Here is a 20,070-nt window from a genome sequence, read left to right on the forward strand (position 1 = left end):
TTCTCAAAACTAAAGAGCAGAAATTAAAACGAGTCCATGGAGGAACTCTGCTGAAAACAGCAAAAATTATTCTTTGTAACTTTCTTGTATAATTTTGTTATGCTATTATTTTACTTTTATTTATCCCCACAATGATCAGCAGCTAGACCCTTGAAGCTGAAAAGACCTAAGTAGCTATCATCAAGTATGGCAGTGAAAAGATTGTGGGGAAGCTACTAAGTGTCATATTCCACACCCAAACTTGGGGGGAACCCATGAAACAATGAGTATTCACAGCTACTGAGAAAAAAGTAAGGCAAGGTGAGCCTCCAAGACCTTCTAACAGGAGAAAACCACCTAAGTTCCATATGGATCAGATGGAGAGATTCAGGGTTGAGCCCTCAGTGTGGTTCCACACAAAAGCATTATGGTGCAGTATTTAAGGTTAAGCACTGGAAAATAAAAATAATAATAAAATAAAATAAAATAAACTGGCTTCAGATTCTAGCTTTGCTAGCTTCTGGCAGTGAGAATTTAAGTTCCTGTAATTTAAAAGTATACTTCAAAAATAAAAACGAATGGAGGAAAAAGGGAACTTCTCGGCATTAAGTTCAGCATAATTTCCCATTTTCTTAAATATCCTATGGATGGCAGAGACCTGAGAAAAGCACTTTCCTGATACTAGTTCACAATCCCTTACTAGAAACCCGATGTTTCAAAATTGAAAATTTCCAAATTCAAAATTTTACAAAAGAAATGCACACATTTCGTATATCAGTAACCATATAAGTAAAACCACCCTAAGATTTCATCTAACTCCAATCAGAATGTGTATTATCAAGAACACAAGTCGTGGATGTGGGGAAAAAGGCACACTCATACACTGTTGGTACAGTTGCAAATTGGTGCAGTCACTCTGGAAAGTGGTATGGAGATTCCTCAGAAAACTTGGAATGGACCCACCATTTGACCTAGCTATCCCACTCCTCAGTTTATATCCAAAGAACTTAAAATCAGCATAGTACAGTGATGCAGCCACATCAATGTTCATAACAGCTCAATTCACAGTAGCTAGATTGTGGAACCAACCAAGATGCCCTTCAATTGACGAATGGATAAAGAAACTGGTATATATATACAATGGAATATTAGTAATAAAGAAGAACAAAATTACAGCATTTGCTGGTAAATGAAACTGGAAAATATCATGCTAAGTGAAATAGGCCAAGCCCAAAAAACCAAAGGCCAAACATTTTCTTTGATAAGTGGATGACGTTATATAACGAGGGAGGGTGGTGGGGTGGGAACAGAAGAATGAAGGAACTTTGGATGGTGCAGAGGAAAATGGGGTGGGGGGGAGGGAAGATAGGAGAATGAAACAGTATTACCCCATGTATATGTATGATTACAGGAATGGTGTGAATCTACATTGTGTACAACCATAGAAATGAAAAGTTGTACCCCATTTGTGTACAATGAATCAAAAGTCTGTAAAAATAAATTTAAAAAATGACCAAAAAAGCACATATTTTGTATATACGTAACTACCCCACCCCACTGTAGAGAAGTTAAATCAAAAACACTAATAATAATTTGCACTCTGCACTCTGAGGAAACTTTTTTTTTCCCTACTTCAAGAAAATACTTTCCATTTTCAGAGTTTTGGAGATTTTGGAACTTCAAAGAGGTAGAATACTGAGCATGAAACCAGTCAGGAATATACTATTGACCAATCCCTGAACTTGCCAGAAATTTACTACTCCTTCAGTTTGGGAATTTGTTTCTCTTCTGGGAATTTTAGTGTGTGCCTATAGTCCCAGCTACTCAGGAGGTTTAAGCAGGAGTATCACTTGAGCTCAGGAGTTAAGGGCTAGTCTGGGTAACATAGTGAGACCCTGTCTTTAAAAAAAAAAAAAAAAAGGAAAAGGAGACAGGATTTAACTGATAATCATTCAGATAACTTAGAAAATGAGAACAAAGGCAGAAAAAATAAAAGGTCCTGAATATTGATGTTAAGTAGTGGCTAGAGAACCCATGGATTTGTCCATACCAACCCAACTCCTTCTATAAAATAATGTTTTTCAACTAAGCTTGGTTATAAATTTCACCTGCAACCTTCTTGATTGGCTAGAAAACAGAGGGTTACAGAAGCCATCATTAAAAACAAGACCAGGCCAGTCAGGGTTCTTCTAGAAAATCTGACATGTGAAAGCAAAATACTATACAAGAATATAGGTGCCACCAGATGTATATAGTTTAAGGAAAGGAAGCTTATTTGCTGCATGCTTATAAAGGTGAACTGAGGTCATCAGGAAAACGTTGACACTGAACTGATAACTGTTTTAAAATAAAGCATGTATGATCTTTTGTTTAGATTTCTATTAAACATAGCTATTTAAGCCTTAAAGGAATAATTATGTAGAAACTCTGTGTTGCCAAAAGCATTATTCCAGACAATGTTATATGAGGAGTTAATAACTTGCATTTAGTACAGTGGAGGTAAATTAACATAACTATCAAAATGTAGTTAATTTTACTGTATGTGTATATTTCTTTACACACAGTAGATGCTTTATAAATACTTTACTGTTCTGCAGTATAAAATGTTTTTAAAGCATGCAGACACAGTCCCCATCAGCATGGACTAGCATTTTGACTCCTAGTCTTCTCCACAAATACCATTAGTGACTTCAGACAACTGTGACCACTACCAACCTGAAGATCCAAGCACGAATGCCTCTAACATAAATGCCTCTCTATAATAATATGCATATTACTCTAAAATACACATTTCTTTTGAAATCTGAATATCAGGGTAAATGATTCTCTGATATTATTTATTAATATTCCCTAATGATCGAAAATGAAGACAAAATATTAGATATTATCTTAGATTAATGGAAAGGTCCACAAGTAATTCACTGTTTTGCAAACTGTTGTCACTGTAATTGTTATCTATTAAAGAAAAAAAAACAAATATAAACATTAGCTTTAAGTTCAGGCATATAAGAGTTTTTAAACCATAGACCAATTTCTGAGCTTTAGTTTCCTAGTATATAAAAAACTTGAGATTTATTAACTTCTAGGGTTGTGAACATTACAGAAAATAATGCCTAAAATTTGAAATGTTCAACATACTCCATGTATCTGCAGTTTCCCTTGGAATGTGTTCAGTGTGGGAATACCTATAGTAAAAATAAACAACAATGCAAAGTCAGGTCATGGCCAAACATAGTAACTATTTATTAATTTTTTTCTTAAAAACAAAAAAAACCCTAAAATTTAAATACCTCCCATCCCATCACATACAAGTCTGTATACATTATTTACATCTTTCAAATAAAACATTATCACAGATTTTCTGACATTCATTATCCCCTATTGAAGTAAAATGATGACATAAACTCTGATCAATAACAAGTACAATTTGTGTAATTTTGGCACAGCTTACAATATGGCATCCATGCTGCATTTCATATTTTAGATCATTTTTACCCTTCCAGCCACTTTAATAGAGAAACTATAGCCATGAAAGTAGGATCTTTGTCTTTATGCATTCTCTTAAATACTTGCAAAATGTGAACACTGCCTTTGTACTTCCATTACTTGGCAGTGGCAGTATTCCTCTCCTTTTGTCTTCAGAAATAATACCTATTCAAACTTCATGTTCTCATATTTACTGTATTCACTCTCAACCTAGATTTCATGACACTATTCCTAGTGGTAATTTTAAGTAATAAATGTATAGGAAAAATTTAAATAGAACAAAAGTATTCCATAAAATATTACTTCCTCACCACCCTGGTTGTGCATGTACAAAAATAACAAATACAATTTAGTGGCTATAAAAAACTATTTTCCCTAAAAATAGTCATTTCTGCAGAACAATTTAAGGAGGAAAGTGTTCTTAAACGAAAATACACAAATCTGTTTTTACAATCTGCACAAGTATTTCAGAAAAATAAAAATGAAAACCTAAAAGAAACATCCACCTGTAAGAATATAATAAGAAAATTAAATATTAAATGTTTAATTTTATACAACTAATATCAGTTTCAGTGACATAAAGAAAGCTGTCAACCAAAACAAATAGAAACCTATATTCTAAAAGTACTAAAGAATCACTAACAATGAAGACCTCAAAATCAACCTAACTGCTTCGTTTTCGTGTGTGTGTGTGTGTGTCTCAAACAGAAGATAAAGGATAGGAAAACATATAGTTAGAAAAAGGCCAGTGATTTCACTATTTGTCTTTGAGAATTATAGTCCAAAGTTTTCTATTATATAGCACTATTTGCAAACAGACAGACTTGCATTACATTTGTAAAACTGAGTACTCAATATTTTAATCTATTTTTTCTCTTTTGTCTAAATGAGTTCAGCTATGAGTGACAGACATGGAGCACAGTGTTACACCTTCAAAATAAATTTGCTTTAACTTATTAGGAAAGTTTTAAAAATTCAAATAATCTACAGTCAGAATTTTGTTACATGTTCTAATTAAACTTGTTTATTAAATCTTCATATAGCTTTACCTCTAGCCATATATTATCTCATACACAATTAAGCTGATAGCTGAACAACAGTGATTCCTCAGTAAATCCTAACATCATAACAAAAATGTCATTTTAATTATTTTAGGAATGGTCCGTAAAGTGTATATCTGTGTTTCTAAGAATTGGTATATTCTCTAATATTCTAGATTAGTTTCAAAATAAGATTGTATGCAGTCACATTTCAAAATTATAAATATATTTTTGGCCCCCATCTTTCTAAAACAAAGTCAAACTTTAAATTATAAATGATAAATGAAGTAGTTATAAAATTCTAAATATATTATTTCTGACAGGCTTAAAATCCAGCATAATACATAAGACATTACAATTTCTTTGTACACAACCTCTAGTCTTTAATTAAAGTCAAATTTTTAACTTGAACGAAAACACATTTTAAAAAAAGGATAGAGGTAAAGACTCTATTTCCTTAAAATACTGCTATTTTAAATATTGGATTATTTTTCCCATAGTATCCATTCAATCAAAACTATCCCACAATAGTCAAGATGGAATTGAAAAGTTTTCAGGAAAATTAACAAAAAATAGTAAATTCTAGAGGAAGCTCTGGCATTTTTAAAAAATAGTATTATATTTAACTACACTGTAAGTCAACTAAATTTAGAAAATTAAATCTATACATCCAAACTATACTGTCCACTTCAAAATAGTAACATTAGGAAATCATTCCTTTATTAAGTGATACAACTGATGCTTGAAACATTCTCTTCAGCAGATTCAGAGCATATGATGCATTCTTTTGAATTTCCCTATTGGCTTAGTTCTCAGAGAACAGCCAAGTTGTTAGGCTTGGTTTGGTGATTAGGGTGAATATTAAGCTGCCAAAAAAGATTTTGTGTAACTAAGATGATGAAATTGATTTTCTTGCATAGTTACAAGCCAGTTCTTGTGGTATCTTTAAAAGAATTCCAAAACACTACACTTTCGTAGCACAGCTGGAATAAGTAGTGCTCCCAAGGGAACTACTCTGAAGATCAACTTTCATTGGATGTTAAGGTATGACATGACCATTTTAAAAGGAAATTCTGCAACATAATATTGTATCACACATATTCTACCATTTCAGTGGTTATCAAAACCTCTCTCAGAGAGGGTGTAGACAAAGCTGTAAAAGAAATGTCATTTTTCTATTTTCCCACAAGTAAGGAAAATACTAATACATAAAATGAAGTCTGGAGATTACATATGTAAAATATAAATATCCACATCATCTCTATTTCCTGATAAGAGATTGCAGTGCTTTATCCATCCTGATAATGGAGGTAATAACTCAGTCTGAAATATATTATACTTATCTTCAGTTATTTAATATGTTTTATGCTGACCATTTAGAATTTACAAATGACTAACATAGGGAAGGTAGAAAGAGACAGAAAATCTAAATCTTTCCTTTTAAGGTATATTGACCTCCGAAGTCACCAGCTAACTAATACATACTTACTATTTTAGTGTAGTCCAATGCCATGGTTTTTACTGAAAATGGAATTATAAAGTCAGCAAATGAAAGCCAGTAGCACCATCTACTGCTAACTAAAATCTTTTTAACTCCTTCTATTACTGATTTATGTCCACCACTGCTCCATCATTTAACATAATTCCTAAAATGTGCTTCATGTCAACATTTAACCAAAAATCATAAGTGACAACAATACCATGTTAGCTTACCACTTTACATTTTATAGGATGCTTTTATCAAAGGGTAAGAAAAAAACAACTTTATAGCTTTGTATAAAAAGCAAGGGGGAAAATTATCTTAGTTATTTTTAATTAAATAAAGAAATTTGAAAAAATAAAATAGACATTTGTAAGCAAGTCTGCTCCAAAAATCAAGCTTTGATCCTTATTTTATAAAGGGCGTCTTTCTAACTCCCATAGGAATCAACCAAATCAAAGCAACTTTTTAATCAAATCAGTTCTTTCTCACTGGCTCTGGTGTTTCCTTACTTGTAACCATCTAACACCTGGTAGAATGCCAGACTTCTCTCTGGGAAAACTTTATACTTCGTTATCATATATATACACACATATCTCCCTATTTCCCAGTAACTTAAGTGAACACTCAGACACAGGTACCTGAGATTCTGGCACAGTGAAAACAAACTCTTACCTACATATATAGTGGAAAGGTAAATCCTACTATCAAATACTAGAGTAATATATTTCCATCTTTACAGTATACTACTATATAAGGCTTAAAAGAACTAGAATTTTATTTTCTACTATTTCCTCTATACTTGACTACTGCAACCCTTTTGTAACTAGGTTGATAAGAAGTAAAATGCACTATGGAAGACAATTTGAGTAATTGTGTCTTCCATAGCCTACATAGATATGACTCAAAAATCACGACACCCAATTTTATTTCTGAATCGCCTCATAGTGGTTGATATTATCTATTTGGACACTGAAAATATTTGTTTTAAGGAAATCAGCTAGCTTTCAGTACAATTTATAAATGTCTAATATATTTACCCCTGCCAGGATCTTCCATTACTTCCACTGTTGGTACTTGGTGGATAATTGCTAGAAATGAAATGGAGAGAAAGGCAGTTTCCTAGTGATCATAATTAAAAGAACATTAAACTATATCACCATTCTACTTGTTAATAACACAAACTTATTTCATTTTAGATTTTTGTTCACAAAGCCTTTGTAATCCATATAATTCCAGAACAAGCATTTCTATTCTATTCTATTTTAGGAAAAAAGTATGTTTCTAATCAAGGGAAGAGTATATAGTTCTAATTGAAGAAAGCAGATTTACCAAATACATCAAAATTAAAACTGGAAGTCTGAAAAGGGTATTATTTCTCAATCTCAAGAACAAATCTGAAGTGAAGCAAATTAATATTTATTCTAAAAACTAAGTTTCTAAACTTACTGATGGTAATAATTCACTAAAAAGTCATGGCAAATAAAATTTAAAAATAACTACTGAATGAGCATTTTTGTTGTTTGATATTACTGTAAAGAAAATGATTTCTTTCACAGTAGAAAAATCAGAAGTCAGAATGCTTCAATCTGGGCCTGTAATAAGCAAAGGTACTGTATCATTTTAAAATGATAAGCAAACACCTGCTCCATTCACTGAATGGAAATGCTACAAAGCAATCAATTTCCCCCAAAGTCCTTAAATTCCATGTTTAATGCCTGTACCTAAAATTAATAATTTATTTTTAATTTCTCATGGAAGTTGATTCCAAAAGGAAATCTCTTAATAGACTCTGTTTACAAATAATTGATTAAAATCTTCACAACTTTCTATTCAAAGGTTTTTAAAACAGGACTTTCCAGAACTTGACTCCCTACACTTAATCCTATCCCTAACTGCCCACAGAAATTAACTTCCCTCCCAACCAAATACACTCTTTGATCCCCTCCTCTTTGAAACAGAACGGGATTCTGCAGACATGGCTCATTTGGCAATTGCTAAGAAACCTCACTGTTCAGCATCACCTCTGAAGATGGCAATCCTAATATAACCTGAAGTTTTACATCTACAGTACAGTTAACATGTAGAAAGAAGTCAAAATGCAATGGGTATTACATTTCAACATCCTCAAGTTTCAATATCACAGATATTAAAAGATGGAAAAAGATCTGCTCGAACTTTAAGTGTTTGTTGAACAGAAATATATTACCATCAATATCAAAAATAATTAAGAAATACTAATTTTTATGTTCTACATGCACACCTTTACAAATTATGTTTCTTCGATGTAGTAAAAGCTGGAGATCACCAACTTAGGTCAACTATGGCTTTTATCATAGATTATTTTACAACATGCACCAGTAAGTGCCCTGGGTAGTGATCCTAATATTATTTTGAGCCCTGCTCAGTCCTATGTCTGTGCTTTGCACCTCATAAGTGGGCCTGCCAAGGCACTTTAAAAATATGTCTTTTGGGGACTTCAAAATGGGCCACAATTTACAAACACAGAACCCCATCCATCAGCAGTTCAGTGGGTAAGCATTTTCTTTCAGCACATACAGTATTATTAAAAAACTCAAGTAACCAAAACCAGGTTTAAAAAAAAAGTACTGTATGCTGCTAAGACAAAATTTACTCCTTTTCAAATGTAGAGAATGGTTCTTGGTTTCCTCTAGCAATATAATATGGTTTCATGTATTCACAATAAAGAAAAGAGAACCCAAACAAGCTCCCCCAAACCTAAGACAAAAACAATCCAGATAGAAACAAAATATAACAAAATCCAAATACACTCCACACAGCTTCAATTGAGGAACAATTTGCACAGCTCTGCATCCTTTTTATCTGTCCTTCGAAGTGAGTTTTTCAATCAGTTCTTGGAGTGGTGCAAGTTCTCTTCTATCAATAAGGTTGAACTCCTATACAGAAAGAAAGAAAGAATAGCAAAAACATATTATTGCATCCCATTCCAAAGCATATTACCATTAAATATAGATTTTTTTTCCCTATTCACTGGCTGTGTCTTAGGTCTAATGTTATGTTTTTATATCATAGAATAAATTCCTCTATCTCATGAAATTATTGCAGGAAACTAAATGTAACAATGGATGTTAACCATTTTATACAATGTCTGGCACAAAGTGACAGTCAATAAATGGGAATCATTTCTTCCTATTCAAAGGAATAAACTGGACACCATTTAAAATATGTAATCAATAAATAGAAATAAAAAATCTTAGCATATTAGGCAAACTTGGGCATCATATAAAGAGTAAAGCTTATTATAAACTGACAGATGTGCAGGTTATCATAAAATGGTATGTGAATAACATGAATAAGGTGGTATACACAAGGATAAATTAAAATCCTGCAAAGGACAAATGAGAGTACTTGGATTTAATCTGTGTTATTGCTGTTTTTGTTTTTTGTTTTCCTTAAGATGCTGGGGATTGAATCCAGGGCTTCCTAAATATACCACCAATGAGTTACACTCCCAGCTCCTAATCTGGGCTTTCTTCTCCAGGCCAGGGGTGTTGCTCAGTGGCATAGCACATGCTCAAGCATGTGCACAGTACATATTCAATCCCCAGTATTTAAAAAAAAAAAATAGTAGTAGTTCCACCCTCGTCATTCTGAAAGTCATTACTATATAGATTTCCCCTGAACTACAAATCATATGGCTAATAAATAAAGGCTCTCTACACTCCAAATCTTTTTCCAGAGTGGGGCATTCTCAATTCCCAATTTATTAGCACCCATCAGATGCTGAACACTACAGTTAGAACTTCGGAGAAGCATTTGGGGGCATTCAATAGCAGAACTGCCCCTAAGATTTGTGTGGTCTGGGAACACAAATGAATATATATTATGCAACTAAAATCCTTAAATAAAAACATGTTCTATCCTCCTATCTTAACAAATGTACCTTCACAATGACCAGGAAAGAAAATTCAGACTTCTCAGGATTTTACACTAGAAATCATGGGCAGAGTCAGCTCCAGGCCCCTGGTCCTCAGCAAACCTCTATGCACTTCCAATCCCCCATTCATCTTGCACCTCAAGATGCCTCACTCAAATGAGAGTGAACATCTTGGCTGGTACATATGACTAATGTCCACATACCCTTACAAACTGCTGTCATCTGGCAATACATTTTGGACCATATTGGCAGGGAATTCTAAAGTATCAGGAACCCAAGAACCTACCTTAGGGATAATGGCCTTGTGGATTTCTCATATTGTGGGGAAAGCCACAGCTGGAAAAGGCTCAAAACAAGATTCTCTAAATTGTGGGGCCCAATAAAAGCATCCCCTTAATCAAAGGCTGATACTGTGTAACTAATAAGAAGCTCACAGTGTCCTGAGATGTAAGTAGGATCAGATGCAGTAAATACAATATATTGAACCCCCACTATTTGCTAGAATTTAGGAAACTGTATTTGAAGATTAAGAGTAAAGTTAAATCTATTACAAGCAGCAGCATTCTCCTAAAACACCAAAACCACAACTTTAGCAGTCGTGTCTGTCTAAATCAAAAGCACAGATGTAAAATTTAGGATTTTATTTTCTTTGGGTCTGCAGAAGGGATACCATAGCAACAGTTTTAGCAAACTACAACCTTCTAAAATGTGTTTATATAGGTGAAATTGAATATAAAATGGTGTCTTCAGTGTGAGGAGCATGTACAGAAGGAAAAGGGACACATTTTTCTTTAAGAGAAAAGGAATGTAGAGATGGCATTTATAAACATGCCCACAGATGTACAAAAACAACAAAAATTCAAATCTTGGGGGCTGGGGTGTGGCTCAGTGATAGAGCACTTGCCAAGCAAGCATTATGCCTGGGTTCAATCCCCAGCACTGCCAAAAAAACCCACAAAACTTGGGCATGTTCTGACCACCACTGTCCCTCTCTCAACCTCTACAAAAATAAATAATAAAACTGGTTAGCTCTTCCATTTCCAAAACTTTTTTGACTTCTGCTTATTATTTCTCTAATTACAGAATTAGGTAAGAATATTCTTAGTTGGACACAGCAGCATGCACCTATAATCCTAGAAACTTGGGAGGAGGAGGATCACAAGTTTGAGGACAGACTCAGCAACTTTGCAAGACCCTCAACAACTTAGCAAGACCCTGTCTTGAAATAAAAAATAAAAAAGGCTATGGATATAGCTTAGTAGTAAAGCAGTTCTGGAATCAATCAATAGCACCAAAACGACAACAACAAAAAATTATTTGTTCAATGCTTTTAGACTTATAATTCTAAGTCTAGTTCTTTGAGGACTAAAAAAAAAAGGGGGGGGGGGTTCAACTAGCAGGTCAGATCAAAGACTAATGAACAGAAACACTCTCTGTGGAATATTTTTTCCCTCATACATGATAGTCCTTAACTTAAAAATTATTTAGAATGTGGCCTTAAAAAGAAGGGGAGTGAGGAAGGGTAAGATATTCAAAGTGTATTTCCAGGACAGAGTCCACTAATAAATACCCAGGGCAAACAAAAGTGGAGTGTTAGGAACTAAAGGAGTGCCAATATACTCAAAAGACCAAATTCATCTATAAATTCTGCCCAACTAGTCAGGCTTCTTATTCTGCCCCTCCATATGGCATGGTAATTGAAGGCAAAGCCTCTCAGATCCATTTTGGATTTACTTGCCATGAACTTGGAGACTAATGAAATTCAAAAACAAAAAGCCAGTCCATAATTGTCATTAAAAATATAAAGATGCAGATTATGGAGATAGGGCAAATTCTATTCTGACAGTGTGTATGCAGTATTCATCACAGAACTCTAAAAATAAATGATTACACTAAGCAGTAAAGCATCCTAATTCAACTTACCTGGACAAAAAAAATAAAGTGCTTGAAAGATGTATTAAGATGTGCTTCCTCCTGAAGCTGTATCACAGGATCAAAATGTTGGTGATAAATATGAGCATAAACCCTAAAGAGACGTTTGAGTATAGTCTTTGCCACAGACATAAAATTCTTTGGAAATGGAACACCTAATAAAGGTGAGAACAAAGTAAATGGCAACATAAATTACCAAGACAAGGGTTAAAAGAATTAGAATTTATTAACTAATATTTTATATACCCATTATACTTTTCAGAAGTTCTCAACATATCATGAATGAAAATTAGTTCCACAGCTTCTATGGAATAAGAATTAATATTCATTTTGGCCTGTTATGCCTCTAACATACCACCACTTTACCAAAACAAAGCAAACTCTTAAGATGGTAGTGAAGCTAAAACTCATATTTTTTATTTTCTTAACATTAAGCCTCAACAGAAATATGTGCTGAAAACAAATGTTTTTACCAAATTCAGTTCTATTTAAGCTTATATTTCATACTTTTTTCTATAGAAATTACTTCATTACTACTCCAGGTTCGTATTGGTTCTAAAATTAGTTAATCTCTGTTCAATTAGACTCCTTATTTTGTGGGTTAAAGTAATTTACAGCATTAAACAGATATGAAACAAGAAAGATACAAAATCCCTGAAAAGAAAAGGGAACCATTCCTTATGTACTGTTGGTAGAAATGTTAATTGGTTCAGCCATTATGGAAAACAGTAAGGAGATTCCTAAAAAAATTAAAATTACCATATGCCTCAGTAATCCCACTTCTGGGTACATACCCAAAGGAAATAAAATCACCATATTATAAAGATATTTGCACTTCTATGTTCACTGCAGCATTATTCATAAAAACTAAGATATGGAAACAACCTAAGTGTCTGTCAATGGATGAATGGATAAAGCAGCTGTGAGATACACATACCCAAGAACATTATTCAGCCTAAACAAAAGAGGAGATCCCGCCTCGTACATCCAACAACATGGATGAACTTGGAGGACATTATGCTAAATGTAAACTAGAAACAAAAGAAAAATATTCCATGATCTCACTTGTATTTGGGGTAGAGTAGGGAGGTAAGATATACAAGAGAATAAAACTGTGTTTACCGGAGTGGAGGGTAGCACATGAGGAGACATAAGTTAAAATATAGGAATAAGCAGATATATAGGCTGAGCAAGTCTAAAGAGCTAAGGTACAACACAAAGTCAACGATTAATAATGGTGTACTGTTTTTAAGATTTTTATTAAGTAGATTATACCGCTCTTGCCATGCTGTGGCAGGGTAGAAGGATAATGGGCAACTATGTGAAATGATAGGTAAGTTAATTGTTTCACTATAATAACTAAATACACACACACACACACACACATACATTTGTCTCATTTATATATCTTAAATACACACAATAAGTTTTACTTTTAAAAAAATATAAAATCCTATATTCTTTGTTAAACTAGCTAACTGATCCAGACTGGCAAAGCAGCTAAATAGTAATACTATTGGGGTTTAGTGTCAAACACTGCCCATTGCTTATTTTTTAGTCAGAAAGAAAAAGACAAACCAAAATGAAAGGACAATCTATAAAATAATAAGCACGCTTCAAAAATAGCAATGTTATAAAAGACCAAAGAGAACTAAATTACACATATTCCATATTAAAGAAGACTAAAGAGATACAACAGCTAAAATAAAAATGAGTATCTAAGATTTTCTTCAGCTAAAAGGATATTACTGGGAAAAGATGGAAAACCTGAACAGGATCTATAGATAAGAGAACAGTATTGTATCATTGTTAATATCCTGATTTTGACAGGTATACCAGGATTTTCTAAGGAAATATACATTGAGTTATTTATGAGTAGAAGGGCATCATACATACAACTTACTCTTAAATGGTTCAATAAAATGAATAAATATGGAGGCAAGGGGAAAATAAAGACAAAGTGGTAAAATATTAAAAACTAAAAATCTAGACTAAGGAATTCTTTATTCCATTCTTGCAATTCTCCTAAACATCTAAAATTGGATAAAGTTTTTAAAATATGAGAGGTAAAAGATAAGACAGAGGGGCTGCTGTTGTGGCTCAGTGGAGGAGTGCTTGCCTACCATGTGTGAGGCACTGGGTCCATCCTCAGCACCGCATAAAAATAAATGAATGAATGAATGAATGAATGAATGAATGAATAAATAAATAAATAAATAAATAAAATAAAGGTATTGGTTCATCCTTTAGAAATAGTTTTATTATAAAAACTCCAAGATGGCTAACACATTTGAAAAATATTTACAACACTCTATAACAGTAACAATCTACATGGGTGTCTTCTCTACCACACTCTTCTTCCAAAAATTGAAAGCAAAATATAGTCAAATAGTTATTCTAACAATATTAAAAGAGCAAATTCTTAACTTTTTTTCAGAAAAACATTTCTAAGAAGTTTGAGAAGGTAAATACATATGAGCTATCTAGATGTGAACTATTTCCACTTGAAAAGTCTGCCCTTTAAAGCAAATATGAAAAAGCAAAAGTTACTCAAATTGGTAATAAGTCAACCCCTCAAATCTTATTTTCTTCTCAGCTTGATTTCAAAATCTGTTTGTGCATCATAAAGTGAAACTCCCTCTTTGCCACAAACAAAATGTAAAATTGGACAGAAACCAATTACTCATCTTCTCATCACTTAAAATTAGAGGAAGGCTTATATTACCTCAATGTTCATAACAAACATGGTGTGAAAAGGGTGTTCTTAAATGCAGGAGATTAGAACTATTTTTGTAGGTATGGAAACTAATGTGGTTCCTAGAATAGAATTAAGCCTTTACCACTTTCTACTGAAAGGGTATTTGATCTTCATAATTCTCAAGAAAATAACTTATACCACCATCCCGAAAAGCCCTCTTTGATTGAAAGTAAGTTCAATCATATTTTAATCTGGAGTACCACCAAAAATGTATCAAATAAAATGAACCTATATACCTATCCTCTTTCAACTAATATGTATTTTAAAATGCTAAGTTAAAGGGTGAAAAAAATCAATTTACACAGGATAGGTTGCTTATGTTATGACTGGGTTAACAAACTTCTGTGCCTCCTCTTGGGAATTAAATAACATACATATGCATCAACAAAGCCCCACAGAACTGTCCAACTGAATAGTGTAGGAAGAGTGAGGTCAATATTAGAAACATACAATTAGATAAACCATAATGGATCCCGATTACATAAAATAATTATACCAATTTTTGATGGAAATAATGTCTCATCATCCAACTGGTCCTGGACCCAAGTCATCAGGTAATCAATATACTTTGGTGCAGAGCATTTAATAGGTTTCTTTATATTTGTTCCATCTGCCCAATGGTACTCATATCTGTGATGGAAAGATAAAAAACACATAGAATATCAGCAATACCTATACATAAAGCACATATTTTTAAATTATATATATGTGTGTATTATGAATATATGCATAAACATGTTTTAAGCAATCTGTTTCTCCAAATACAGTGCATTTTTAAATTGCTTGTGGACTATTTTGCATTTACCACAGTTCAAACTAAGTGGAGCACATCAAACTCACTCTCTGTATTTAGACACTTTCCTCACATGTCTAAATTTTCTTACACGGCTTTCCTTTATATAGAGAATTGTACATTACAGTAGAAAAACTGTTAAGATGACCATCTTTGAATTTTATGGTTTTTTTCCTTAAAAAACATTTCTCCTTACATAGTATAATTCTTTTTAATTTGGGACTTTAAATTTTGGGTTAAAAATAAAGAGACACAGAACTCCAAAGTAAGATTAATGATAATGAGAATGACTTGATATTTGAGTACCTTTGGCTAAAAAGTTAAATACGCTTTTAAAGAAAACTAGCAACTCAAAGAAAGCTGTTTGTTCATAGGTTTTGGGTATTAACAGAACATTATCCTCCAATTTAACATTTAATGTGTATCTGTTGTGCGAAAAGATACAACATCAAGAACAAGAAACACTAAAAAATTTTTTTCTTACTTTCAAGGAGAACAGTTTACTAGAAAAGACAGACCTGTAAATGAACAAGTAAAAACAATATGGTATGAACCCTAACAATGTGTGTGTGTCTGTCTTTTACAGACACAGGCGCGCGCGTGCGCGCGCGCACTCACACGACCTGAATTTTAAGATAAAAAATAAGTATACAGCCAAAACTACAAATATAAATATTTCTAAACTGAACTGGTATTTAGATTTTTAGTTTCTAAAAAGTTACCTCTACTGCTTCAATCTGTGAAACAACACTGTGTTTTCCAACCTTGTCCCCAGAGTTTGGATTGACTAATAGGTCAGAAAGTCTAGCAAAAAAAAAAAAAAAAAAAAAAGGCAATAGAATACTACAGGGTATTTTTAAGTGATAAAAATTATCTTGAAAGAGAATAAATTAGAATACTTTCTATCTAATTACAACTACTTTGTAAGTAAACAGTCCAAAATAAGATGCGTCTGAACACACTCTTTTGGAGTATCTACTGCCAAAATTAGGCAACAAAAATGACTGTCAAGTCTATTTGGAAGGTCTTCAAGGAAGAGATTTCCCAACACTTCTTGGGATCATGTTGTAATTAATCACTTTGACAGTTAAGAAAGTCTTGCTATTATAAAACTAAAGTCCTTAGTGTGATTTAAGTTTATGTCTTCTTTGATCCTCTAAGGAGACAGACCATGAATGGTAGAACTTTAAACCATCCTTACTCTTTAACACTTAGAGAAGGGACTTTATCCATGTTTTCTCCTTTAAGATACCATAACATCTTTATTATTCCTTCACAACATTTTTTTAAATCTTTTTAATGGTTTTCAGGTATTTTGTGTTCACTTTTAAATGTAAAAATTAAAAGAACACTTAGTAAATCAAAGAAAGGCTGGGATTGTGGTTCAGTGGTACAGCGCTCGCCTACAAGCATGTATGGGGCCCTGGGTTTCATCCTCAGCACCCCATAAAAAATAAAGGTATTATGTCCACCTACAACTAAAAAAATATTTTTAAAAAAAAAGCAAATCAAAGAATAATATTTAGTATCTTAAAGCTTTATTTTTTAAACGTATTTTTAGTTGTCAATGGACCCTTATTTTATTTATTTATATGCAGTGTTGAGAATCAAACCCAGTGACTTACACATGCTAGGGCAAATGCTCCACCACTGAGCTACAATCCCAGCCCTTAAAGCTTTGTTTTTAAAAAATTAAAACTTTCAATATCCTTAGGCTTTTTGAAAAATAAAACAACTCTGTTACTTATACTTCTAGAGTTTACAATTATGATTCCTTTATCTTCTCTTTTTCTTTTGTTATGCTTATACTTAAGATGACTATCTTTATTTTGTAGCTATCTTAACCCCATCTATTTTTTTATTCTGCCTTTGACAATTTTCTTTTAAATCTGTTATCACTATACAAACATAAAAACTATACCATTTTTTTTTTAAATAATAAACAAACTGAGAACCAAGTCCTATGAGGCATTGTTCAATACTACTTTGGAAGAGGCCACTGCTAAGTACAGATTGAGCATACCTAATCCAAAACCTATAAAGCTACAAAATTAGAAATCGTTGGAGTGCCAGTAAGATGTCACAAGAAGAAAATTCCACACCTGACTTCATGTGACAAGTTACAGTTAAAACGTAGATGCACAAAAAATATTGCCTAAAATTACTTTGAGGTTATGTATATCAGGTATACGTAAAACACAAACTTGAGTTCTAACCCTGAACTTGAGTTCTAACCCTGAACTTGAGTTCTAACCCTGAAATATCTCTATGTACATGCAAATATCCCAAAATTAAAAAAATAAAAATCCCAAAGTCCTCTGGTTCCAAGCATTTCAGGTAAGTGATATTTAACCTATATTAACAACTGCCTCTTCTTGCTACAGTCTTGCCTCTGTCAACAAAGAACCTTGACAACAACTAGATCTTCTTAGCATTATTGCTAGTCAAAAGTCTAGTCTTCAAAAAAGAAACAAAAAGGAAGAGAGAGAGGTAGGCAGACTGATAATGAGGAAAGGCAGGCAGCTACATACTCACAAGCAGAGATAAACACAGCTCTCAAAGGAACATGCTGTTTTCAATGCACAGCTAACTACATAATAATATAATTTAAAATGTTTTTATAAGTAAAACTTAAAACATACTAAGTAAACACCAGTAATACTAACCAGAATTAAGAAGTACTAAAAGGGATTTCATTTTTTAAACACCACTTTTCCTTTAAGAAAACTTCCCAAAATAACAAGTAACAGAAATTCATTTTGTGTTTGATGAAACTAGGAAACACCTGTATCTCTGAACCACAGTATTTAAAAACAAAGAACTACATAATTCACATAAATTCAAATATGGTGATGGAAGACCAAAAGAGACACCTGCAAGTACAAAGTCCACAGACCACAATTCTCCAAAGTTAACAGTTCAGAGGGGTGAAAACCATGGAACAAAACTCTATAGAAAGAGAGGTCTATAGGAAGAAAGGGATTGAGAGGCACTGGATTTTTTTTTTTTTTTTTTTTTTTTTTGGGTGGTGCTGGGGATTGAACCCAAGGCCTTGTGCTTGACAGGCAAGCACTCTACCAAATGAGCTATATCCCCAGCCCGGCACTGAATTTTTAATAACTCTGAAGCTGTTTACCTCTGTGCTAGAAAGAAGTAAATGTTCAGACACAGCTTTGTGCCCTTTCCAGTGTGGTCTTCCTTTCTCTTTACTACAAACTTAGCTTGTGTTCAACCTTCTTATATGGTATCACAATTTCTTTCCTGAGCTCTTCTATCTCTATTACACTTCAATCATCTAATTAAATTCTGTACACTAATGACAATGTGTAGGGCAATGTTCCTGTGGTGAATATTGTGGTATAAAGTAAAACATATAATGTATGAAAGGCCTTAACATTTAGGTATCACTAAATAGTAGCTGCCATTGTTATTATTAGTACTAATAAAGACCAGCTTCAAAAATATACTGGTCCAAGCTCGGGAAGCTGAGACAGGAGAATCACAAGCCCACAGTCAGCCTCAAAAAAAGTGAGGCACTAAGCAACTCAGTGAGACCCTGTCTCTAAATAAAATACAAAATAGGGCTAGGGATGTGGCTCAGTGGTCAAGTGCCCCTGAGTTAAATTCCCAGTACCCCAAAAAATAAAAAAAAATTATATATTATCTATATATATGTATGTGTGCATATATGTGTGTGTGTGTGCACACACACACACACACATATCCAACCAACATTTATTAAGTGCTAACTAGGTGGCAGGTACTGTCCATACACCAAAAGGGATTTAAAATAACAAGGGTAAGGGGCTGGGGTTATAGCTCAGTGGTAGAGCACTTGTTAGTGCATGTGAGGCACTGGGTTTAATCCTCAGCACCACCTAAAAGTAAATAAATAAAATAAAGGTATTGTGTCCATCTATAATTAAAAATCATTTTTAAAAAAGATAATATAAAGAACAAGGCTAAGCTGGGCAGAGTGGTGCACATCGATAATCCCAGCAGCCTGGGAGGCTAAGACAGGAGGATCTCAAGTTCAAAGCTAGCCTCAGCAACTTAGTGAGACCTTGTCTCTAAATAAAAATTAAAAAGGGCTGGGGATATGGCTCAGTGGTAGAATACTTGCCTTGCCTATGTGAGGCCATGGGTTCAATCCCCCGGGGGGGGGGGGGGGGGGGGAGATAAATAATCTAAGAAGTATAGTAAGTATAATGTAATGAAGACATGTGAAAGTACTACCATGTGAGGTGGTGGACGCCTATAATCCCAGCAACTCAAAAGGCTAAAGCAGGAAGATTACAAAGTTCAAGGCAACCTTGGCAATTTAGTGAGAGCCTGCCTCAACATTCAAAAAAAAAAACAAAAACAAAAAAAGGTTGGGGATGTAGCAAAGCACCCATAGGTTGAATCCTCAGTATCACAAAAAATAAATAAAGGTAAAAATGTTAAATAGAAAAAAAATCACAGTAAGCCTGAAGAAATCAGAAGGCTTTTTGGAGATGTGTCATTTGATATGGGCCTTGAAGATGGGTAAGATTGTTTTAAATATTAATAGACGATGACAGGAGGAAAATTAAAGAGAAAAAAAAATCCAAGAGAAAAACAGAATAAGCAGGTTTTCAAAAAACATGAGTGATGGAGAGAACAGCAAGTGTTTCCAGTAATCTCATTTGGAAAGACTATAAA

General features: G+C 33.4%; 1 protein-coding gene across 4 annotated transcripts in view; it reads right to left on the reverse strand.

The window, feature by feature from the left end:
- Positions 1–5,838: 5,838 nt before the first annotated feature.
- Positions 5,839–20,070, reverse strand: part of MOB1B (MOB kinase activator 1B) — a 57,090-nt gene continuing 42,858 nt past the window's right edge. For 2 of the 4 annotated variants that reach the window (XM_079153029.1, XM_079153031.1), the window contains 3 exons: positions 15,091–15,224; positions 11,828–11,991; positions 5,839–8,903 (listed from right to left, as the gene is read on the reverse strand). In XM_079153029.1, the coding sequence (XP_079009155.1) occupies positions 8,826–8,903; positions 11,828–11,991; positions 15,091–15,224 (376 nt within the window). In that variant the 3' untranslated portion in view covers positions 5,839–8,825. Of the gene's footprint in view, positions 10,472–11,827; positions 11,992–15,090; positions 15,225–20,070 lie in introns of all 4 variants that reach the window. The other 2 variants (XM_079153032.1, XM_079153030.1) reach the window with 2 other exon arrangements.

This window comes from Sciurus vulgaris (assembly GCF_902686455.1).
Source record: "Sciurus vulgaris genome assembly, chromosome: 9".
Lineage (NCBI taxonomy): Eukaryota > Metazoa > Chordata > Mammalia > Rodentia > Sciuridae > Sciurus > Sciurus vulgaris.